Source organism: Falco biarmicus, chromosome 2 (assembly GCF_023638135.1).
Source record: "Falco biarmicus isolate bFalBia1 chromosome 2, bFalBia1.pri, whole genome shotgun sequence".
Classification (NCBI taxonomy): domain Eukaryota; kingdom Metazoa; phylum Chordata; class Aves; order Falconiformes; family Falconidae; genus Falco; species Falco biarmicus.
Window position 1 is genome coordinate 80532604 of NC_079289.1, and position 25774 is coordinate 80558377.

Here is a 25774-nt window from a genome sequence, read left to right on the forward strand (position 1 = left end):
TAGTGTTGCTTATTAAAGGATATCCACATTTTAGACAATTTTAAAAGGTGGAAAAAAATAAAGAAAAATAAATAGCCCACCTCTTAAAGCGCTAAAACTACAGAGATCTGCATTACCGTCAAAAAGTGTGTCAAACTACTGTTTTTCTCCTATTAGCAGTATAGCCTCTAGCAGAACAAGCTATTAAGAATTCTTATTAGTGAGTGTAAAGTCATACCGGCTCATCCAAAATTTCCGAAGACAGTAGGGCAAACAAACCCAGTTTGCTGTTAACATTCTTACTCCAGAGGAAGTTTTTATTAGTTTTTTTTCCTCCTTTCTCTTACAACCAATGTATTCAATGTCAAGGCATAATTCTGTCTCTTCAAAAAGCCTGCTAGACAACCTGAATCAAATCCCTCTTTGATTCAGAGAGGAACAAAGGGGAATAAAGAAAATCAAGTTAATTATTTGCTCCTTTCACTTAATGGCAAGGACATTCTTCTTCAGGGGACAAGAAGACTGGGCACAGACAGAGAATTCAGAGAAATTTGAGGGATTTATCAGCTGTGTACAAGCCAGTGGGAGAAAAATGGCCTTGATGTATAGGCTGAGGTCACAAGACACTTGTAGACTGACAATGGAAAAGCAAACAGGATGATTTTCTGAAAATAAAAAAATCGGAGGATGATTTCTGGGGCCCCTCTTAGTGGGAATGCTGATAAAAGCTTACAGAACTGTGGAATGCTGAATCAATCATCCCATAAACCTTAATCAAAACACTCTTTGAAGAAGCTTCCTGCAGGAAGACAGCATATACAGGATACCCTGCCAGCAGAGTGTAGTGCTCTACTCTCTTGATTGGAAAAAACTGTTAAGAGAGACTTCATACTACAGCAGCTCCAGGTGTTTACAAGCTGAACCACAACCAGCAGAAGCTGAAGATGCTGGCCACAGAAACATGAGAGAAGCAAGAATGAGAGGAATCTACTGAGTTTTGCACATTGAAACACTTAGAAATAGATTAAGTGTAGAGAAAACTACAGAGATCTCATACAAAACAATGGGAACAAGATTGGGTCTTGGATCTGACCTCTCATCTGATACACAAACTAGTCAGTCCTCTCCCCTGACGGTAAGCAAACTTCCTCTGAAGTCAGAAATCTGAACCAGCAGACATGGTTTATCTGAGAATCTTCCTCCTTTGCTATAGCTGGAGAACTTCATTATCAAAAAGTGAAGGAATTAGCCATGCCTATCCTTCCTTCTACAACCCGGCCATACACAATTAACACTTTCAAAATGCAGAGTAGTCTTTCCATTAGCAACTGCAAATGAATTAAAACTGTGCCCCATTTCATCCCCTTACGTAACCTAGGAGCCTTCTTCAAACAACAGACAGCATCAAACGATTAGCTAATTTGTTTTATCACAACATTTAGAACAGCACATGTGGGAACTCACAGTTAGACAGGGGGGTTGAGAGTGTTTGGTTTTTGGTTTTTTTGCTAGAACAACAGCTTACGTGTATACTAGCCAAACATAAAGTAAAAGGAAAATCTCTACTAACATGTTAAATTTCTAAGCACAGCAGAACAAAGGACCATGTATTCAGTGTTCTCTAAGAATACAATTTTGCTTGAACTACAGGGAAAAAAAGTATCTGTAACACTGGTCTTTTCCAACAGTCTTACAAGGATTACTTAATTTTCTGAGATGTCAGAAGCGAGCCTATGGCATTGCAAAACTGGTCATTATTTGGTGAAAAGCATGAGTACCTACATTTTCTGTAAAACAGCTGAGGGAAATATGGGCAAAACCAAGTACCTTCCAGTTTATCAACCCAAATCAAAGCTTTTCCAAAACTTCGATACCAAATTAAATCCTTGAAAAAGCAGGTGCAACCTCTCTCACTTCAGCTGCTGTTAGTATTTACTAGTTGTACTTTACCAGGGTTTTGCACAGCAGTACAGAGTGATAAGATGACCAACCTCCCCAGTCGTATGAACCACACACTAAAATCTTCTCATGGAGAAGCCACAAAAACTTGAGAAAGCCAAGACAGAGCAACTCTAGGAGCAGCTTATAGGTAGGACAGTGTCATGGTTCTGTCCTTACTGCTGTCCTCACTGTCCCTTACAAGCTGTACGTACAGCTGCCAGCCAAATCCAATGCACACTGGCAACACCAATCTCTGCTGGCTCCTACACGAGGATTCGAAGCCTCTGAAAAAGCAGAGCCTTGATGTCACTTGTACTTGAGAGTGGCAACGGAAGTCCCTGATGTCCTTGAATTCCTGCACTGGCCAAAGGCAAAGCTGGGAATAGTACTCAAGCCTTGCAAGCCCAAATCCTACTACAGCACAAGGCCTCTCTTCAGATGTAGAAAGGGTCATTTTGTCACAGGTGAACATAGTTACAGAGGCTGGCTTCTTTCCCCAAAATATGTCAGGACGCAATAATGTTTTCTTCTGTAAGTGGTAGTGGACTGATACATAGTTTCCCCTCAGGGTTTATTCTAAAGGTGGCATTTTTTAATCCACTCCATCAAATTTCTCCATTCCCTGTTTTTAAATTTTATGTTAATGGACTATTACATAGAGTGCCAAAAATGTGGAAAATGCAGATCATCTCCCTCTATCTGCCCTTTTAGTTTACTTTTAATGTGGGAAAAGCTAACAGATCTAAATTTCTGGTCTGTTATTTGCAACACTTATTGCCAATCTACAAACCCCAAAGTCATAATTTACAAGGTTTGTAGAGCAACTTACCATTCAATAGCCACCAAAGCAAAGGAATAAAGCCTGGACTTTCACTGATATACTTCAAGCCTCTCAAGTTGATACTCACATTGTAAAGTGACATTAGCATTAGCCTAGAATAGAGAGGGAAAAAAAATGTGATGTCCTTTAAGTTCTTTGCATGTTTTAGCATCTTTTGCTACTTAATGTTAAGCATGTACTGATGCAGAAGCATATTCTAATAATTTTTATTTTGATAAAAGAGACAAATTATATATAAGCAATGTTGTGCAAACCCTTGTTTCTGCTGCTATGTCACATATTTCAAACACACAGAAAAATATTCCAGACAAGAGTAAGAAAGTCTCATCAAACTCCGTGAGATTCATTACCTGAGATGTGCAAAACCAGGACTTGGCTTTACATGACTACACAACCTACAAAACAGAGCTTTTGTGGTGATGATCCCCACTGGGCAGACAACCATCTCAAACAAGCTGTTTGCCTTGACAGATTAAAGGGCCTCTAGGAAACACAGAAAGCAAGATTGTATACTGAGTTCTAGAAACGTCAAAGGAAGTCTCTGCTCCACCAGCTGTACAACGGTGGCCTTCCTGTACACTGACCCTCCAGTCATCCTCTTTCACATATCCTCCTGTTCCTCCTCCAAATGGGAACAGATGTAATAACATAGCCAATATGCAGCAAACACCAATGTAGTCTCTGCTGGCAGGGGAACTTTACTACACCTACAGAAGCATCTGGAAGGAGATGGGCCTGAAGGAGGGGAAAAAGAAGGTACTAGCAGTCCCAGCTCAGCTTAGCACACTCTCTCCTAAGTTCCACTTGTCCCTTCTGCTGTGGGTGCAAGGCTGGCTTGCTCTGCCTGCTCTGCGGCCCCTTGCAGCCAGGCAGGGCCATACTATCTGGGCCATCAACTGAGACCCTGTTGCAAAACAAAACGACTGCTTGTCCCTTAAAATGTCATCAGGGACTTTCCTAATTACTCTGCCTTTCAGAATCCAGATTGATTGTGTTCAACATACTAGTGGAAAATTTGTATTTTTAATATCAATAACACTGGAATTCAATTTGGATGCAAACTGTGCTCTTGTCCTAGAACAGATCAACACCAGATACAGGCCACCTGCACTTCTTCAAAACTGTTTTCAAATAACATCTGGGCTCACGGAAAGCCACTGCCCCCTCCCCCCCCAAGAATATAATTCTTTTTGATCTTTTATTACAGTCATTGATGTTGAAGGAGGACAGAACCCACTCCTATCTTACAGGTAACAGAGAAGATCTAGGGCCTGGCAGCTAGAAAACATTTCCTTAATTGAGCATTAAGAAAAAAACAAAGATGACATCTCTGACAAACCAAAACCAAGACTGTCCCTTGCACATCTATGTGTAAACAAGAAAACAAAAATACATGTAGTAAGCACATGGTTAATTTCAGCCACATTTTCAAAGGCTTCCAAACCCAAGATTTCCTAATTTATCAGCCTCCTAAAATAGGAAGTTCATTAGTCATTTTGGGGCTGCATACATCACACATTAAAAATTAAATCAAAGTCTCAATTCTTATACAGAGAGAAAACCAGGTAGGCTGGAGAAGGCTTTGCATTTTAAAAGAACTACTCTAGCCTGCTGATCCCACTAGCTTCTCCCATGGTGGCTCACGCTGAAGTTATTGCAAACATGAAAAGCTTCAGTATGATCAGTAACTTGCAAAATCTGAAAAGCATCAGTGAAAAGGGGTTTGGCTACCAATACTCCCTCAGCCTCAGCCATGACAGAGCTGAGATAATGTTGTAATGTACAGGAGGATGCGTACAGAAATGGCAGCTTTGCCTCTTTATGCAGATAAAGTACCTAGGTCAAAACTTACTGTTAGCTGCTTTTGACTGTCAGACAAGTTGGGGCTCAAAACAAGTCTCCCTTTCCAAAACTATCCAGAACAATAGCTAATAATGCAGAGCACTTCACTGGGATTAAATCTCCTGCAGTTTCCACTGAACAGTAAGTTCTGCTTTCAAACAGTTGATGTTGTTACACTGTCTTTCACAATGCTGATAAAAGTTTTTATGCTTCTGGTAAATAAAACCTTCTTTTTCAGCTAAGCAGAGTCTCAGTGAGCTTAATGCAAATTATTTCAATCTCCCTCTAACTTCCAGTATGATAGGACCTGATACTCAAACGTAGAAAGTGTCCAGAAAAAAATCCCCACTAACATTAACAAGACAAATTAATGCTCAGCCTCTTTTGGAACGAGATCACTGCTTTACTATGGACTTTAAACCAAGAGGCCCCTGATGTTCCTAAAAAAAAAATCAATCTGTACTCTGGAGTCAGAAGTTGTCTTACAAATTCTTTCACCCTTCTAGCAATGTTCTCCTGTCCTACCTTTTATGCAGATGATCTTTACAGCTCTGGAGTAGCTGGAAGGACAGGGCATTAGTACACTTTATGATGTACTATGATGGATGCTATTACTTTTTATTTTATTTCTTTTCAAAGATGATTAACACACAAGTCAAGCTTCTGGACAGAGAAAAGGAAAGACGAATGAGCAGGGCTCCTATAACATTTATGGAACATGTCATCATACCCACTCACAGCTCAGTGCTCGGTTGCATACAAAACAATTACAGAGAAACAGGAATGGGCTGGGATGTTCTCTGTTGTGGGGCTGGCTTGGCTGCTGCGCTCTCTCATGATTGCAATAAACCTGAAAGTCACTGCACTGCCACTGTTTTCAAACAAAATGAAATAATACTATCCTGAACGGACATCACACCTCACATCCTATTCTCAAACAAGTTCTCATGGCTTAAGCTACTATGCCACCAGCAGACTTTCAGACACTCTGTGCATACCTTCACAAAGCAGGAAAGAAAGTAACCCACTGCAGGCTAAACTGAGCTGTAAGAGACATAACTTATGTGCTGCTCCACTGTGAGTTTGATCACCGAGGCTCTTAAGCATAGCAAGAAGAAACAGTAGATTATTAAATCTACTTGCATTAGTGGCCACTGACAAGCAGTGAGGGGTGTCGTGGAACTGAAATCGCAGCTTGTAAAGCCCATAAGCTTCCTTTCATATAGGCTCTGCAGCTCTTGACTTCCAGAACCCAAGCCCTGACAAAGGAGAACAGCCATAATTACCTATAATCAGCCAGAATTAAAATGATCAATAAACCAGTATCTTATAACGGAAAATATTAACATCTCTTGACAATGTCTTTATCCTTAATTTCCTTGACATTTGCAGTTAGAAATAAAGTGACGTAAAAAGATACTGCTATGTTTGTATTTTTATTTCACTTGTTTGCTTTGTGCAGACAAAAGGGACTGGTGGTGATGATCCAGGGAAGTGCTGTGGTTTTGGAGCATCAGAAGACATAACCCACCCCCACTAATTAAACACACTGACCTGAGCACAACATAGAAGCATTTTGAGGCCATTTAATACCACATTCACATCTAGTACTTGCACATTCTAGTAAGTATTTTTTGCTATAACATTGCAAAAGTGCTTTTGAAGCAAACCTGACACACGTAAGTACTGGATAAACAATCCTTTCTGGTTTTTTTTTCTAATGTGGAGGGCTTTTTAACTATACACTTCTTTGTCTTCCTATTTAGGCAAGCTAAATTTAATTAGCATCTTGTACTACTATAGCTGTCAATGCTTTCTTTAAAATCGTAGAACTAAAAGCACAGCTAAAGCCCCTTCTTGTCTGCTTAATACATAAATGGTACATAAATGTACTGATATGTTCTAAAGTACGTATTTTTACTGGCTACTTTCAACTGCTACAAAAGCAAAGTTAAATACTCCTAACAATATAATTACAGTTATGAAGAACTGTGTGTTTATTGACTGCCTAATGATTACAGGTGTTGAACAAATCCTACACCAATGAGAAGAAAATTCAGTGTCTTTCACACCACTGCTATTTCAGAAAGGCAAAGACATTGATGAGATTTCAGTCTCAGCACTCATGTAGATGCCTTGGACGTATTTATTACCTACTATGGACTACAACGGATGTTGTAGCAATGCTGGAATAAATGACAGCTTTTCCTTGTAAATTTTTTTATTTCTATACTGGTGCAAGTAAAACTCAGGATTGCTAGAACTAGGAAAGGAAAGAGAACTACTCTCTTTATCAGCTTGCTTTGTTTACTGCTCCTGTGTAAAGAATTAGACTCACAGTTTCCCCTGATTCATTATGAAGCACAGAAAAATATTTTTGAAAATAAAAACTCGAAAATAATTGTAAATCAAATTATAAATTAAAACTGAGAAAAGGATAAACATATCCTTGAAAATTATTTTTTTCTTTAATGGACTATATTTTAAGTTGATTAAGTCCTTCCATGTAACACCACGGTGATATTTTGAGAAAACCACATTGCATTTCCAAAATAATGTACATTTTCATCCATGAGGTATAGTTGTAAAAATCTGTCTGTCTGTATGTATATGTGTGTGTAAACATTATTTACAACTGCAGAGTCCATCTATACATAACTTCAAAATTTCACTACAGTTTATGTTACTATCATATCCTTATCTTGTAATTGTCTTTCATTTTGTACTGCCTTATGTTCCTTACAGTAGGGAGAAAAGGGAGTTGGTTCTGACATATCTGCTTATGAAAATGTTAATTATTCAAGATTAACAAGCAGCTATAAAACTTCACATGCAGAGAATAGTTATAAAAACAAACCAACCACCCCACCCCAAACCCCTTCTTTGCTGGGCTGGCAGAGTGTAAAATCCTCAAAAACGACAGGAAAGAGATCTAGTGTAGTAATAGGTTTTAAGAACTGAGCAGTGACAAGACACATAGGGAACTCATAGACAAAAAGGAACCTGAGCATTGACATGAAAGACAAACAGAGCAGGAACATCTTGTGCTAAAACATTTGAGCAAATTAGGACTCCTCATTCCATGACAATGCCATGAAGAAATCTCCTTTCTGACATTTGTTCTAATGTCATAATACACCAATTTTTTTATCAACTAGCAAGTTCAGGGTAAGAAAAAAACTTGCTGGTTCTGTGGAACCTCTGAAAATATTATCACTTCACTGAACTTAAGCTACTGTAACATATGCTTAATATTATCATTTATCAAATACCTTGTTCAACCTCTTTTTAAGCTTCACTCAATTTGTTAGCCTAAGTGGCTGGCCCCTGTTGAATCTCTAGCTGCTTCATGGGATTGTTTTATGTATATTTTTATCAGTATTGCTGTATGGCAGCCGAGTTTATATCACCATATATAATTCTTTTACAAAGCATGCAGATTTTGAAATATAATTTAAAAACCACCAAAAACATCAATTCAAAAGGAAGGCCCTCAAATCCAGTTACATTGTCCAATTACATTAATACAATCTAAAATGATCAAAAATAATTTATCTGGGCCCACAGACTTACATTTGCTTGAAATTCAGAGTGTGTGTGTATGTGTTTAGGAACACCTTCCTCTCCCTCCTCCTTTCAAAATAAAGTCCGCATTTTTTTTTTCTGTATAGATTTTGAAACAGTGTAGGTCCTCTTTCCATGTTGTGGGTTTTTTTGTTGTTATATACATGAAGGCACAAATTACCTTTTCATCCTTAAGCTGGGATTCTCATACAAGTCCTTTAGTTGGGGCTTTGCAAAAAAAACCCAACCAAAACCCCCACCACTGTTGCAAGAGTTAACTACTGTTTTAAGTGCTGATCTTCAACCCAGCACTTGGGAAAAGTAAATGACTGACATCAAAGTATCTAACCACTACCTACAGCACTGGCTATTCAGCTTACCCCTCGCTACCCAGTGGGGAAAGGCAAGCACCTTCAGAGGGCAACTCGTTCCCCCTAACACGGGCTGAGCAAGTGATCATCTGACAGCACCATCCCCTTCCACTGACTGTGGGAAGGAGCCCAGACAGCATATACTTGACATCTAGGTTTCTGACAGCTGAGGTTAGGCAAGATAAAACACATCCAAAGACCATGCCTGATTTCATGCCTATCACATAAAATCTGCCTAAATGTGTGCATGGATGCAGTCAAGCTACTGTGGCTGACAGGTTGCTGTTTGTCAGCGACAGCTGGCTTGGGTATGTATTCTTAAGAGAATCTGTGTGTGTGTGTGTCCCTGTCCCATTTATGAAAAAAAACCAAAAAAACAAAACCACCACAGTTGCTTAAGCCATCTGCCTGAACAAATTAACCAGGTGTACAGGGCAAATGCCCACAGCTTAGCAGATGAGCAACTACTTATCAAGCCACAGTAATTTGTTTGGTCAAGGCCATATATCCTCAGCTTGTAACAGCTCTGAGAAAAACGCAAAGACAATAGTTCATCTCTCTATCAGATGTAAAGTACAATTTTACCAGCATCTGAACTGTGTAACATGGTCTTTTCTTCACAATGCTGTATCATAAAGTCCCTTTATAGGCAGTACCTTTCACAAAGGTAAGTGCATGGTTGCTTTTGCCTACTACGTTGCATAAATTAATTTAATTTTTGCTCTTAGAAGATATATAAATCACTTTCTTCACCAAACAGATATAGCATTTTACAGTTAATACTGGAAGGGAACAAATCAGAGTCCACATTTCCCACATCCTCTTTGTTCTAAAACTTGACCCCACACCTTCCATGAGTCCCTGCTAAGGTAGAAGAGTGCATCCCTGCTCATCTCTACAATATTATGGTGCTTAAGAGACTTCTGAAGAGACACAAGATCTGGATGAAGCTAGCCTTGTAGCCAGGCCCGGTATATCTGCAAGGAATGCTACTGTGAAAATAGCTTCCAAAAATTATGTTTCTTCTCCCAGAAAGGAAATAACGGGACAGCAGGAAAACTACTGTCATCACTACATTGCAAGATAATGCTTTTCATTTGAGAAGGAAAAAAAAAAAAAAAAAAGGCATCATACACTTTAAATTTGGTACAGAGTCCCGGCTTCACATGTCCCAGGAGGTGCATCATTGTGTCCAGTAATTCACGACTTGAATTAACCAAGAACTCACGGCCACATGCCAACGCAGCCACATCTGTGAGAGGACACAAAACATCACCATAAAAATCACATTTTAAAACAAAAGCTAATTATCAGGACCACTGAAAAAGATATGTCAGCTGTGAAGAATGAACTATGACATCTGCATAACCTTCAGACTATATTCATCTACATAGAAAATACTGAAGCAGCAAAATATACTTGTCAAACTCCTCATAATTCCACTTTGGTGATTTAAATATTTATTCAGAGTGGCCACTATCCTAATAGCAACACAGTGAATTATGAAACAAAGGTTGAATTCATCCACAAATAATATAGGCCTGAAGAAAAGCTGACCATTATAGGTTCCACTTTAAAGTAAATCTGCAATCTTGTTTCAATTGCTCAATCCAATATACCTGGCACATTGCACAACCAAAACTCTCATGGATATCTACTCAAAAGTTCTTTTCCTACATCTCTGTAAGCACTGCACTACTCATACACAAACCAAGAGGCAAAAACATTTCCAAAGACTACTGCTCCAAAGCATACTTTCCTTTAGTATTTTCCCTTATGCTTGCCTCATACTTTAGGGCATCCTTATGCGCAAGAGGTATACCTTGAGCCATCCAAGCTTCTTTGTACTGTGCAACTGGCCAAGCCTCCTCCAAATGCATGAGCCGCAGTGTATGTAACTAGCAACACAACTTGGCTCCCTGACCTCCTGTTCAGGGCAAGTGAGGGGATCTACTGCATGATGCAGTTCTTCCACTTCCATGCAGGCTCAGGTGCTCTCTCCTATCCATATACATTATGATACCTTTTTTAATCTCAGAGTAAGCAGAGGTACTATGGACACAGCACATAATTAAAGACTGTTACCGCAATGTTTGTGCACACTGGCATGTGTTAAGACTGCACTGAAAACTCCATTCTGGTGTTTTCTAACTTCTGAATACTTGGCACTTTACAACTACCTCCTCAGTTCTTTTAATACTGCTTTTTAATTTACAGCATAACTAGGAGGATTAAACTGGTACCTTCTACATCATTCATCTGACTATCCTTTACCACACCTGAGTTTCAGCAACCTCCTTTCCCAAATTACAAGAGACAAATCTTGGTAATAACCAATTCACTGGCAATATTTCAGTCAGCTTCAGTGAAGCAAGATTTTGTTCCACCATCCCGATTCCTCCTCAGGCAGAACCCAAACACACACCCGCCCCTGTCCCCCCCCAACCCCATCCCCATCATTTAAGTATTTTCTTTTTTCAGACTTTACTTTTGCTATGCTATTTCAGGGTTTTTTCAATGAAACGAGAGTGAACTGGATTCTGCCTTGGTACAGTGGCATAATGCATCACATATTGGTTTTTATTACGATCTTCAACGCTACAACACCAAAAAACACACATTCAAAAAAGCTGTTAAAGCAAGATTCACTTATTTGTATAAATACCCACTGTTTCAACTATCTTGCATCATGTCATTGGTGTTATTTTGACAGCTGCACAGTTTCACAAAGATGCAGATGACATATCTACCACACTTCTCACAGCCTTCCAAGCCAAGGGCAGGCATAGTAAGATAGATCTATCATTTTCCATTTATTTTCTGACCCCCAAAAGAAAACATTTAGTATGGAAGTCAGGTTTATTACTTTTTACTTCTCTTAATACTATGGATTCAGGACAGCGAAGGTGAGGTCCATCTGACAGCAACAAAATTTTTAAGCAGTTTCAAAATACTGAACACAAACTTTAATATGGGCCTGATCTACTTGCATCATCTGCAATTCATACATCTTGAAGAAGTTAGCATTACTGATGATTCAGAAAGTAAACTGCTCGACATTTACAAACTAAGGTGAGCATACAAGACTAGCAGAATGGTCCTTGTTTTTCTCCAGACTGAACAGATGTGTTAGGGAATTTCAGAACTGAATGGCTCTTACCTGTCTAATCCTTAAGTACAATGCCTCACAGAAATGTCACTGACAAAATCTAGAATAAAAGACTAGGAAGTCACCCAACATATCAACATGGACTAAATACCCAACTTTGAAAAGCTGTATTTACTGCAGCACATATAACGCAACATAGAAATTCCCAGTACATGTGGAATTCTATTCTGAGAGATAACGTTAACTTACTTGTTACAATCCCTGCCAAAGCTAACACGAACTGATTTTCATCAGAATCCAAATCCTGCTGTTTCATGTCTTCACTTAGTGACTTCACAAAGCTCTCCATGGTCTGTGCAGTCATTGTGAAAAACTTTACTACTTTACTCTGCAAGTGTAAAGAAAAAAACCATGATATACACTACAGCAACTATGATTATTAGATACTACAGTAAACCTGGACAATTTTCAAAATTACTAAAGCATTCAGTAACTTCAAAACCCAACAGAAAATAGCAGGTATACACTATGTGACATGTCTGATCCCCTATTATTTGAAACCGTTACCTCAGAAGAAAATGGAAAATACTCAATGCTACATTTTATAAAACTAAGCCATTGTGTATTTACCTCCTAAACACACAATAATATGTATCAAACAGCAGAATTAAAGCATATTTTCAGAAGCGAGGATATTATCTCATTGCTTTGCTGCACCAGTACTACAGCAGCTTTTGTCGAAACCTCATCCAGCTGTAGACTGCAGAGCAGCCTGACATAGTGATTTGACATGAATTTCCTATGAAAACCAATGAAACACCCAGAAAAAAAGCAGAACTTGATTGGATCCTAACAGGATTCATTAACTGCTCAATACAGGATGGAGAACAATGGACTAGGTAGAATGTCTTTAGAAAAGAAAACAGAGGTCTCTCCTGGGTCACTGGTTGAATTTAAGTTGGCAATGCCACATGAGGATGATCATCACACCAGAGCATATAAACAGGAGTACAGCCCATAATTATGTTATACAGTCTTTTCCCCCCAGCTCAAATACTGCTCTATTTGGGGTATCTTGGTTGAAGAAGCAGCCACCTGGTACAAAGCTCAGGGCAGGTCAAAGAGCCTGGTGAGAGCTGCAGACAGAGCCCACAAAGAAAGATGGCAGGAACTGTTTCTGTTTAATTATGATCTGTAAAACATGTCTGGAACATCATTTCACACAGAGGATGCTGGTTTTCATAACAAAAATAGTGTAGTGGCGAGCCCATAATGCCAGGTTTCCCAGCGTCTTTAATAGTTTTGCCAGTTGCTTCATGAAGCAGCTGAAACTTCCAGCCATTCCCAGCAGCAACCTAATGGGACAGCCCAAGAAATGCCTGAAGTTTCATTAATTTCTCAAAGTGACTGAAAATTTTAATATTTGTCAAAAGTACTGCTTTCAAAAGATGTGCAAAGCTATTCATGATATCTATTTATTCCTCCACTGCAGCACATTCACCACATGAAAGATGTACAGTTCCTGCGGGGTGACTCCAGCAACAGGACATAAAAAGCAGGGTCAACCAATACTCAGCATCTTCACAAATGATACTGTGGTCCCAGAAGGAATTGTGGGGAAAGAGGATGGAAAAAAGTGCACTTCTGCACATATTGGATGCACTTTTTATACTTACATGGACACCACACCTCAAAGATGGCAATTTTAACATAAGCAGTGCATAGTTCAAGCAGCAGAGGGTGTGACAGAAAATGAAGAGAGCCTCCTGTAGCAGACTAGTATAAACCATTACAAAAATATGTATTCACACGGGAATACAGTAAGAATACTAAACAAACCAAGTAGTTGGTATGTGGCTCAGAAAACAAGCAAAATCTTCCATTTGCCAGTCTCCTGAGGTGCCACTGATATCCTCTCTCCTGAACCTTCTTTCCAAATAACCATTTATTAACTAACAGTGAGGTCTGAGGAACTTCAGAGGAGACCAATCAGGTTTATAAATAGTAAACATTACATACTCTGTGCAGTCTCTTACTAGCTTGACAGTATTTTCAAGGGACTGAAGAATGTCTCACCCACAGACACTGAGATAAGGACAGTTCCGAGAGCAGCCATTAAGGTGTTTGAGCTCAGATAGTGCAATGAACCCTGTACTGTCCAAGTAACTCCTGCGCTGAAACATCAGTTAATGTGCAAAACTGCTGCCATAAAATATAAAGCAGTTTGTCACCATAACAGATAACTGAAGTAGCAGACCACCTCGTAGCATTCAAAATTTCTCAAGTTGAAGCCTTGATGTCATTCTGAAATCAAACCTTCGGTCTGTGTTCCCGTGTGAGAGCCCTGTCACATGGATATCGGATTGAAGCTTTTAAAAAAGACATCTAAAAGAATCTCATGGGAATTAATTCTTTTTTGGCACATGCAGGTAGGCACCTTTGCAAACTCTCTCATGCTGCTTCTCTGGATGTTTCTTCCATTTCTCTCCAGAAATGCTACACACATGCAGAAACAACAACAGTAGGCAACTCTCCCCCACTGCCTTGAAAACTACTTGTGTTACATTTCAAGTTTGCTGCTTGAATTTTGACTTTCCCAACCTGCATGGACACAAACGGCATTGGTCCCAAACATTTCAGTCAATCTGCATTACAGAATTGTATGAAGGTCCTACATGCAAAGACTGAAAAAAGCTTGAGCACTGTCCTCCAAGGCATGAAATGATTTTGAATTAATGCAACCCTCCCCACCCCACATATTTAAATGAGCAACAGTTTCAAACGATTCTTTATGTTCTTATACATTTCTGTACTTCAAAGCACCTTCTCAGGGGAAGGGGGAAGATGCTACAAGCTGTACAACTTGCCCAAAAAGAACCCAAACCAAAAATTTTGTATGACAAATCTCCATCATCTTTTAATAACCTGACTCATTGCCAGTTGTAATCTGTGGTTGATGCAATGCCATACTATCTGATTATGTTTTTCCTAGTAGTCTTGTTGCAAACCCAGGCACATTTCTTACCGTGTTATGTGCACCATCAGAAGAAAATTATGCCCAAAAATGTTGCTATGACCTTCACCAGAAGTCTGGTATTTCAATCAGCTCTACTGATTGCTGGGAATGACTATAGTAGAAGTATTCTGCTTTTGAAACAAACCTAGAAACAAAAGCATTGCATCTTCACAGCTGGGTTTTTTACCCTCATACAAATCATCAGGTAACTTTTGTTTCTACCTAATTCTACTTAATTTTGATACTTATGACTGCTTTCAACAAGGCTTCTGCTAATTTAACCCTCATCTTGTAGAAACATAGTCATTTTCATCACTACTAGTGTTTTGTTTGTGGGAAACATACCATTTCAATACTGTTTCACAAGTCAAACAACAGCTAGTCACTAAATATTGTTGACTCTTACAGTTATAAACTGTTCTGAAAATACAGAATGGAATTTAATACTGGTTTTGTTGCTATATGTGGGAGCTTTGTGGTACCCACCTGCTCCCCCCCCCCCCCTTTTTTTTAACTGCTTAATACAGTGTTTTTACAGGTTTTTGTTTCCTTAGTAACTGCTGCTGCTTGGATCTTGAATCATCAGTTGTCAGCAAAAGGCATCACTGTAAAGCTTTCTAATCTCCAATATAAAGTTATAATTGTATTTTGGTGCACCCAAACTGGAAAACCTCTTACACACACACTAGTTTACCACTTACTGTAATGAACTAATCCTATTCACTCAGCTGTTCATCATGCTGCTGAAAAATCAAGACAGAAGAAACCATGGCATCGTTCACTCAGATTAAATACAATTCCCTCTCATGTTGGCTGTGACAACACTGAAAATCCTGTTTTTATCAGGCCTGTTCCTCTGTTCCCTCCTAATTCCATCAGCTGCACTTGGCAGTGAAACTGTGTTAGTTGTAGTATTACTGTTAACTGTTGTTGTTTTGTTTCAAATAAGCTACCTGTCCACATTTAACACTGAAAATTTAATAAGATTCACTAGCAGCTAGGCTGTCTAAATTTCCAAGAGTCATACAAGTATTATGCTAGCACAGAGATTTAAAGAAGTTGAGAATTGATGAATCTGTCTTCCTTCCATACAAATAGCTCCTCCAAGCTCTCTACAGGCATGGGAACTGGTGCACATGCCCAAGAATTATTTTCTTCTTCTGTTGACTTTTAAAGACATTTACATTGTGCTAGCTGTAGCCTTGCTTCCAGTTCAACTGTGTGTGGTGGAAAACTGATATTCCTTGTTTGGTAACATAAGAATTACTTAACTGCATTTATTCCCAACCTTCTTTGTAACACTTTATAGTTCCAGCACTTCTTAACTGAGAACGGATGGTTCCCAAAGAATACACAATTCAGAAAACATTTCTGCTGTCCAGTCAGTTCTGAAATATATCCTTAAAGCGTGTTACAGAGCAAGGTCCTTATTTTAAAGGCCTAACAGAATTACCACCAGGAAGTATTCACCTGCCATACTTACTCCTCCTAGAATGGTTTTAACAGCTTCCTCATTGCCAGATACACCCCACAACAACGTGCACACAGCTGCACCCATTTCTGTGCAATACTCTGCTTGCTGCAGAAGCTGTTGCTTGGCCTCATTCAGCTGCTGGCGGAGGTCTAGTTTCTCCTGAAATAGCATAAGGAAATGTTGGTTGCACGTTGAATTAGCCAAAGCAAGTTTCTAGGCTAAGGGGCAGAACAAGAAACAACATCACAGCCACGTATAAAATGGAGGGAAGGGGTGGGGTGGGGTCACAAACTCAGAGCAGTTGCAGATACATACTACTTAAATGTAGCTCAGGAGACAAGGTATGTTGTGGAGGCTGACAGTAACCAGAAGCCTGTCCACAAGGTCAGACCACGTGAGCCACCGAGACTGAATGGCACCTAGAGAAGTCTGATAGGGGAGTCTACTTCTCCTAAGCAAACAGCTATGTGTCTCTTTGAGAGACAAGGGATTTCAGTATCAGAGGTCAGCCTTTCCAGACACCTTACAAAAGATACTGGAAACATCTTACAGAAAGGAAGGGTCATTCTGTTTTTCCAGACAGACTTCTGCCTTCACCAGCATGGTAGAGTTGCTGGATATCTAGGATAAATACCATTGTCTCTTTCAGCTTTTTTCTATTGGCACATTCCTGATCACCAGTGGCAAAGTAAAACAGAGTCCCTGGAAAAACACAGCTAAAGTTTGAAGTTTGGAGGGCCTTTCATACCAAGAAAGCCCAGGCACCATTACGTATCCATCACTTGAGTGAGCTGCTCAGTGATCCTTGCCACAAAGCATGAGAGAACAGAGCAATCCATCATGACCAGGACACTATTTCAATTCACCCGTACTTTTTTCCAATCACATGGGAAGTTGGCCAGAAGACTATCGTGAGATTAGGTATGATTCTAGGCCTCGCTGGCTTCCTACCAATTGCCACAGGGGTAGCGAAGCTGCTGCACTTCTCAGCTTAGAGCTAGTGCAGACAGTGAGATCAAGGCAGAGACACCACAGCCTGTGGTCTCTCCGCGTGGGTCGGGGCTCCCTGCTAACTCTGAGTGGGGTGGAATTAGACAGTGCTGCAGGAAAAGCTAAAGGCCAGTCAAGAAAAATTATGCTAACTCAAGTATTAAAAGAGAACATGAGAGAATCACAGATCACAATGTAAAAAGAACAGAAGGATCTTACTCTGCCCATTTTTGTGGGCATGGGGGTTTCAGATTCACTACTAAAAGTGCCCTCCACAGCCCAGCCTCCCCTGGGTACTTAGCTATGAGGATGAAGTATGTGGAAATGAGAAGGAATCTTTTCCATGTCAATTCTAAAAGCAAGTAAACAGAACAAAACTTCCAATCATGTATTGCCATCAAGATTTTTAAATAAACACCTTGTCATTTTTGGGGTTCACCTCAATGGTTTGTGTTGAGGGTTTGGAAAGAACAGAGACACAAACTTATCTGAAAATTTACGTTAACATGATATCAACCAGTACAAAGCTGCTTGTACTCTGTCATCAATTACTTACCTAGCCTCCTGGATCACATCTGACAGCCTGATTTGCATTGCTTTATCATGCTGCTAATGGAACACACAGGCTAGAATTTTTAAAGTTCAAATTAAATTTATCAAGCAGATTTCTGTGCATATTTACTCTCTGGAGTGTCTTTCACCTCATAGTTTAATACAGACAAAAGACTGACATTTGCTGCTGATTCCCTATGAATAGAAGTCCCAAGAAAAGTCTCTTATTTCTTAATACTTCAATCATTTTTAAGCAAGTTAGCCAAATTTTCTCTTTTACATAGCTCACTGCCAGACCTATCAGCTTTTCTGCCAACATGTGCATCAACAAAATGTTCACAGGCATCTTTCTGTCTGACCCCTACATTGTCCCTGTCTTTCTTTACCACACTGTCCTTGTATTAAAATACACATTTTCCTATGACATTTTCTTTGCATTTTGATGCCAATACTGCATAGTAAGATACAAAACTCTGTCACACCAAAGCTAGATCCCCCAACAAGGATGCAAAGCCAGCACAAGAAATGCCAGAATTTTTTAATAGATCAAAAGCAACATCAGAACAAAGGTACGAAGCAAGAAAAACAAAACAGTACATTCAAGAGCCAGGAAAATAAACTGAGCCTTCAAAAGCAAATAACCTAGCTGGAAGCAACACTCCTGAGAGTTCACATCATGAAGCAATCGCTGTGCTACGCAACACCACCATCTTCAGGAAAGGGTCAAGGCACAAGAATACAGCAGTGCTTAAGTACAGAACTATGAGAAGACAAAGACAACATTAGCCAAGAATAACGTGCACTTCAAGTTTTGCTCAGGTTCAGAAAGCACAGCAATTCCCTAATCAGTAATACAGCACTGCACAGAAATGTTGGAACGCATGTTGATTTGTGATCCCCTAAGAAAAGGGCACTGCTCAACCAGAAAATGCATTTATTTTATGTTTGTTTCAGTGAATCGTTCCCTTTTCCTTCAGAAAATGAATATGTAGTAAATAATTCAGAAACTATACACAAGGCTGCCCATACCAGAATAGTAACCAAATGAACAACACCATGCAGAGTGATTAACGGGAACAAAAATTACACATATATGTATGTACACCATTTTCTTTTACCCTGAAGAGCTAAACAATTTCACAACAAACATATGCACAATCCACTCAGACAAATATACCTTTGTGGCATAACAGAAGCCATTTAGACAACCAGTGTACGCTGCACAACAGCAATGATACAAAGAGAACACCTTTGATCAGGAACACCAAGATAACTACTTTTAGTAAACTATCCATGCTTTAAGTAAAACTTCCACCCAAAAGAAATCACAAACCTAAACCACCTGCCATTTATTTTGTAATATTAACAAGAATAAAGGGTGGGACCCACTTTATTAATATCTAAAGCAGCAACACTAAATCTTACAGAGATTTTATCTAGATGCTTATACAACCAAACGCCTGGGTGCACAGCGAAACTAACCACATAGCTATTGCAGTTTGGCAATAGGTATCACAGAAGACACTTATTTTGAAGTAGGGAATATTCAGAAGACAACTATGTCATCACACTTCATGTTCATACCAGACTTCATTCCAGAATGACTTGTCCATGCAGATATGCCCTAAAACTGCATGTCTGAACTCTTAATTTATTCCCTTTAATAAATGAAATAGTTTCTGTAGATTCATCTCTCTGTGCAATCCCAAGGCCAGCAGATACTAACTCTAGAACCCCAACAAAGTGAGCTTCTGCTGCCTACTGAAGACAGCGATCAGCTCCAAGGGAATGAACTTTTGCAGCAAATAATCACAACCGATTCTCACACCTCTCAGAAATTAAGCTGCTAGACCAGGGGTCCTCAAACTACGGCCCGTGGACTGGATATGCCCCCCCAGGGTCCTCAATCCAGCCCCCCGTATTTACAGAACCCCCCCGCCCCGCCAGGGGTTGGGGGGGGAAATCAAGCAGCTGCAGATGACTGCCTGCCACTGCATCCGCGTGACGGCCCCCTGTTTAAAAAGTTTGAGGACCCCTGCGCTAGACTGTGTGGTCCTATTTGAACCCCAACAACTTCACAGAAGACCCACAGTCTGAGAAGTCATGGCCTTTGCTATTCCTTCATTGTCAAGAACCTCCCCTCTCATAATCACTAAATACAATATTGACAGAGCAAAAGGAGCCCTGTAAGTGTTCTTTGACTCACAGCTGTACATGGCAATTGAATCAACAGGTGCACTGAGAAAGACTATTAAAATTAAACAAAGGTACACAGCTTAGAGCACGCCAAAAGAGAGATCAGTTTCATTCTGTACATTATTTTCCATTGTCCTCTTTGAAAATACATTATAATTACATTAAATTCAAAATACCTGATTCTGCAGAGAACTTCTGATGCCAGTTACACCACAATCTTCCCAAACATCCAATGTTTTACTTGAACATGTTAATATAAACAAAATGCTAATGGTTCATTTTTAACTTTACACACGCTAAAACCAACCCTGCCAAGAAGCCCGTAATGCAACCCCATACAACTGCACCTCATACAGTATGGAAGTTAATAAAGATCTGTACAGTTATGCAAGAGTTATGTACCTAAGTGGGAGACCCACTGTCATTTGGTACCTCTGTTTGTACACACTGAATACTTCTTGGTACTGCATCATATTCTGTTTAATCATAATATTGACTCTTTTGCTCCAGAAATATCAAGGGCAAAACCCCATCAGTTATGAACTTATAGGCAAGTGATTTACCCACCATGTGACTGTATGAATAGAAATCCCAGATTGTTTCTCAGGCTGAGGATGTATTTCGTGATGTGAACATGAGAAACTGATCATTACTGCTTTTGTTCTTAAAGCGCAAGTACATATATACACCAATACTCTGACAGCAAATCTACCTCCTTCTCTCTCATGCAATCTGCCTGGGCTGTTTCCAGACGGGCTCTGAAGTGTTCACAATCCATTTTCAGCTGCTCTATTTCCTCCTCCTTTTTCTCCATGGCTGTGATAGGATAAATCAGGTAAACAAAGTAGTAAGTTACGACCCACGGGCTTGCACTAAAGGAAAAAGAATCCACCATGCAACTTTAATGAGGTGCTTTAACTATTTGCTTGTGTTAGATCACCTCCTCGTGGCTAAACTGGTATCTCGCAATTTGCCGCATTTCTACAGTTCTACAGAAAACTAAACGAACATGATGTTTCTGATTTGTAACAGGGAAAGACAGAAAGTATCACATCTAGCTGTTAAATACTGTGTGCCGATATAATACTATTCTGGAACTAAGCTCTGGACCCTCAGGAATTTTTATAAATTTACTCAATTTTCTACTTTTTTTTGTTTGTTTTCATGATGGTTTTCATGTGTAGTGTGTTTGAAATTCTGTAAGTATAGTGAAAAATCTAAGAAAAAGAACACCAAGATCAGTCAAGACTGAGTGTTTCAATATACAATGTACAAATTGTATGATTAGCAAGAATGAAATGCAACTACTCCAAGCATTTTAAATTAATGAAGCATTGTAAAACATTATGAACTATTTAAACAGTCAGCCACAAGCAAATTTTACAATTACCTTTAAAAAATTCTCTCTGATGTTTTGAGAAATATATCCCAATTTAGACACTTTATTTTAGTAAGTGGAAATCAAGCTAAAAGAATTACATTTCACTACCATAATGTCTGTTTCAAAAAAATTGACTTTGAAGGATATTTTTAACAATTGTTGTGTATTGTATTTTACTTTATAAACTATGGTTCTGGATGCTTGGTATTTATACTGAAAAAAAGAAACACATTTAAGTAATTCCAAACAGTAATGTCCAAACAGCGTCCACTGTAATTTTGCTTAGCTTAAAAAACAAGTTACACCCCACTTTGAGCACCATACGCTTCATCATGAGAGTACAGTCAGTGGCTTAACAGACTTCAAATACTTCCCCTTACATGTGGTCAGTATTTTTGAATGTATTTACCAAAAGGCATATAAAATTCAATGATAAAAAGATAACAGTTTAAAAAACCAGCCCCTATTATCCAAAGAGCTTGAGTTCTGGCATTTTATTTGGTAATTCTACGTTATTTTGAAAGATATTTATTTCTGTTTCTGTCCTAATTGACAAAATGTTATAATATCAAATATCTAGACATTGCTTTGAGTAACAGGTATTTAAAAAAAAAAAATAATCTAGCCACAAACACAAACAGCTTGTCTAAAGAGGTGGAACATATTTCCACCTAGCCCTTGTGTGATTCTAAGCCATCAACACTAAGACTTTTCAACAGAAACCAAGGCGACAAGGCAAAGGTGCACTCCTAGGAGACATGTACATGCCAGGGCATGCTCTCTAAGCATTCAGTTCTTTTTAACCTGCAATCCAAAGAAAAAGGATTAAGAAGAGAGATGGATTCATTGAGGTTTTGAGGAATAACTCTGATCAGTGGTAAGAAACTTCCTTTCCTTCCCTCATGTAAAGAAATTTCAGTCCCATGCACCTTCCACTATCTGTCTGTGATCTTAAGTACTCAACAGAAAAACATCTTGAGCATGAGTAGTGTATGCTTTGCTTATCAACAGCAGACCAAGAACCTCCTTATCCTTGCCAGGTAAGTACATACAATGAAAATCTCTCTCACTGCAAGGAAACAAGCTGTCCTGAATGAGAAGAATCCCTTCCAGCCTTTGAGAGGATGGATCCGCCCCGAATCCAACATTAGCATATACAGTGGACACACAGAGATACAACATCCTTCACTGGCAGACTTCAAAGGTCCAGGAACCAAAACTGAGCCAGAAGAAGGGGAATAATACTAACTGAGTGTTAACACAGTTAACCTGTAATATTTTTTTTTAAGTCCTCCAGATAAAAGGAGGATGTGTCAACCTCCTCTAGGGCATCACAATGTCACAATGTTTTATGTTGGGGGGGTTGGGGGGTGGGAAGTAGTACTGGAAGCTGCTGAAGAGAGACCTACTTCTGGCTGTGCCTCATTCATGGAAACTCCCCCTTTTGCACCCACAGTCACCTCTCCCAGCTGTGCATGCCTTTGCTCTGAAGAGAGTTCAAGGTTGCATGCACCAGTTCTGACATTTGACAGCCTCTTGACACATAGCATCAGAATGAGCAGCAGACGTTTTGCTGACACCAAAGACCACAGCTGTGCTGCTCAGTGCTGCGCACCGTGGTCCTGAGCAGCATACAGGGAAGTCTGACAGGTTCTCCCACTGGCTTCAAGTCCCAGCCCCTGGTAAGAAGCTCCTTCGCTCTCGACACTAAAATCTTGAGGCTCAAATTGTCTACCTCCAAGTGAAGAAGCAGTTTTCACTATCAACTTGGATGAGCGAAAAAATATGAGATAGCATCCTTATACAAATAAGAAATACTTAACTTTACCACTGCAGCGATACAACACTCTGGGAAGTGGCATTGGCTCCCGAGATACACAGCAGACTCAAAACCAGAACAAGGCATTGGGCACAACAAAAGGAGGCCCACGTTTCAGGCGTGAGGTGGACTCATTCTCATCAATGCTACAGGTCACATCAGGAGATTTTCTGGACCAGAGATCTCATCTCAAAACTCTGGGAGGTGGAGAACTGAGTACAGTTACGATGAATGCCAACAAGTGTTGGAATTCCAATTCTACTGATCTAAATGCTAGATCAATGTCAAATGCAATTCTTAACATTTCAACAGTGGACAGCGTTCCACCAAACATACACAGAATAATACAAAAAAAATGTTTTAGCTATTTTTCTACGATTCCTGGAGTCAAATGCTCCTCCTAAGAAGGGCAGAAAGAACAAAAGAGACCATTCTTTTTGAAATGAACAATTACCCTGGCAAACGCCTTAGTGAAGACCCTGGCACCAGCCCAAAATGTAGGTGTTGGCTGCATTGCTAGCTCAGATGGGATGCCCCCACAGCAAATACATATCTACATCAATAGGATAACCAAGTGAAACACACAATTCTCAAAGTTATTTGAGACTCCATCAGTCTCACAACTGAATGGGCCAGAGCTGTTGAATGCCTTGGACTGTAAACTGAACTGCTTGAGGAGCACGAGAACCTGCTAACCACTTCATGTTTACAATACTTAGGAAACTGCAATAGCTGATCAATGTCTAGAGATGTACAAATCGCTCATTAGGCTTCTGTAAGAACAATGTCAAAAAAACATCTCTAGTAGCTGCCAGGACTCCTCGAAGTTTCACAGGCCAACACTAAGAGACTGTATTTTATGAACAGCAGCAGAGAGCTCACCATTTTGAGACTGAAGTCTGCTTGCATCCCTGTGATGTCCAACCTTTTGTGAACTGTATGCTCCAAGGCCTCATCACAGTCTGCCTTATTGCATGCTGCAAAGGTAGGAGCAGATGGGAGCAGCAAAACATCACCACTTGATTTGTCTGTGGTGTTGGGGCAAACAATGGCAGGAGCCTGAATAAATATTCAGATGACCTCATTAACTGCAAGAGAAATCTCCACTGCAGGGATATACTCAAGAGAGTTCAAAGACTGACTCAGCTTCAGGTAGCCCTCCAAAGGACCCAGAGAATGCTGACCAGCTAGTAGAACATTTGAAGGGAAGTCTTACAATCCCCATGTTGATGCCATGAACCTGCTGGTGAAAGGCCCTGACAGCACCTTCTTGATGTCTGGCACAAGGAGCGTAGTAAGGATCATTGAGAGAAATCCTGAGGCTGAGCACTGACAAAAGCAGGCAAAAGAAGGATCTGACTACTTGAGGATCCTGAACACTTAATGCAACTGGAAACAGTCCTTGATGCCTTGCAATAGCATAAAGAAAACATTTCCAGATCCCACGTCAATGACTTCTTGTACAGAGATGACATCTCACCTGGCAGCAGGAGAGGTGGTGGTACAGTCTTCTCATCTGTTAGGATTTGATGGCATCTTTCCAAAGAGTGGTTCACTGAGGCAGCTGGAAGCTCTGCCCCAATATCGGAGACAGACCTTGAAGCTCTTACCCTTTCTTAGCTAGCTGTTGCAAATCAGTTTGCAGTTAATCACTTGATATTCTAGAAGAGATACTCTAGAATCTGTCTCAGTGCTTGTCTCATGTCTTTTCAGATGAAACCAGTTCCTAGTAGAACAGATTAATTGTAGTGCTGCATGTAAGCTACAGGCTAGGGATGGAGCTGACTCAGATTTGGTCCTAATGGCATGTTGGGAGTGGTACAGTTGTTGTAAAAATAAGGCATGGAGAATCGTAAGACTGAAAAACAGGGGAGAGCAGTAAAAAGACCTTTATAACAGAGAGCCTTCAGCTCTTTTTTTTATTATTATTCTGAAATATTTATGGCAATAAAAGCATACAAGCTACAAACCAAGACAGGCTAAATACAATGATATTACCTCTTCTTTCAAATCTAACTTTTTATCCACAGCTATTCACCATGTTTTTTTGCTGTACATCTAAAGTGACATTTTGAAAAAACAGAATGGTTTTGTCTTTTCTCAAAGAGGAATCACTTTTTTCCTGATACAGCTTCCCTTATTGCCTGAACTAAATATATTTTTATCCACAGTAAAATATTTTTAAAGATTAATTTGACATGTCTGATTATTTCTTTGGCAGTTTGTAATTTTCCTCATTACAAACACATTAATTTACTGAAGCAGTCACTGGACATCATACTTTAATATGGAATACCTCCACAAACTCTACAGTTGTTGGCAGAAACTTTAAGAGCTTGTAATAAAGTACTACTCACTTGATTCAATAGCTTCCAGTTTCTGGAACGTCCCCAGGATATCCTCATTTACTATTTTCGGTAAGAAATCCCGCAATTGCATAACCTCAGTTGTCAGCCTTTCCAAATCCCTCCTTCTAACTTTAACAAACTCCTCTTTGGTCTCAGCCTTCTGAAATTAAAAAACAAACAAACCAACAACCAAGCAAAGCCACTGTTACAGCCTTACAATGCTTTTCTGCTTGAATCTCTTCTCTCAGACAAAAATATTCCTTTGTATTACATCATTTCAGAAATTCATGGCCTTTTTAAAAGAGAACTATTCAGTAGTAACTAAACTCAGAAGTCTCCAAGATAGACTCT

At 39.6% G+C, this 25774-nt stretch overlaps 1 protein-coding gene across 8 annotated transcripts in view; it reads right to left on the reverse strand.

The window, feature by feature from the left end:
- HSF2BP (heat shock transcription factor 2 binding protein) overlaps positions 1-25774 on the reverse strand; it is an 85243-nt gene that overhangs the window by 57237 nt on the left and 2232 nt on the right. For 7 of the 8 annotated variants that reach the window (XR_008820032.1, XR_008820029.1, XR_008820028.1 and 4 more), the window contains exons 2-7: positions 25433-25583; positions 20588-20691; positions 16147-16296; positions 11897-12035; positions 9673-9790; positions 2750-2853 (exon numbers count right to left, since the gene is read on the reverse strand). Coding sequence is in view for 2 of the 8 variants with exons in the window: in XM_056327450.1 (XP_056183425.1) it covers positions 2750-2853; positions 9673-9790; positions 11897-12035; positions 16147-16296; positions 20588-20691; positions 25433-25583 (766 nt within the window). In the remaining 6 variants the exon portion in view is untranslated. Of the gene's footprint in view, positions 1-2749; positions 2854-5128; positions 5267-9672; positions 9791-11896; positions 12036-16146; positions 16297-20587; positions 20692-25432; positions 25584-25774 lie in introns of those variants that run through there. The other variant, XR_008820033.1, reaches the window with a different exon arrangement.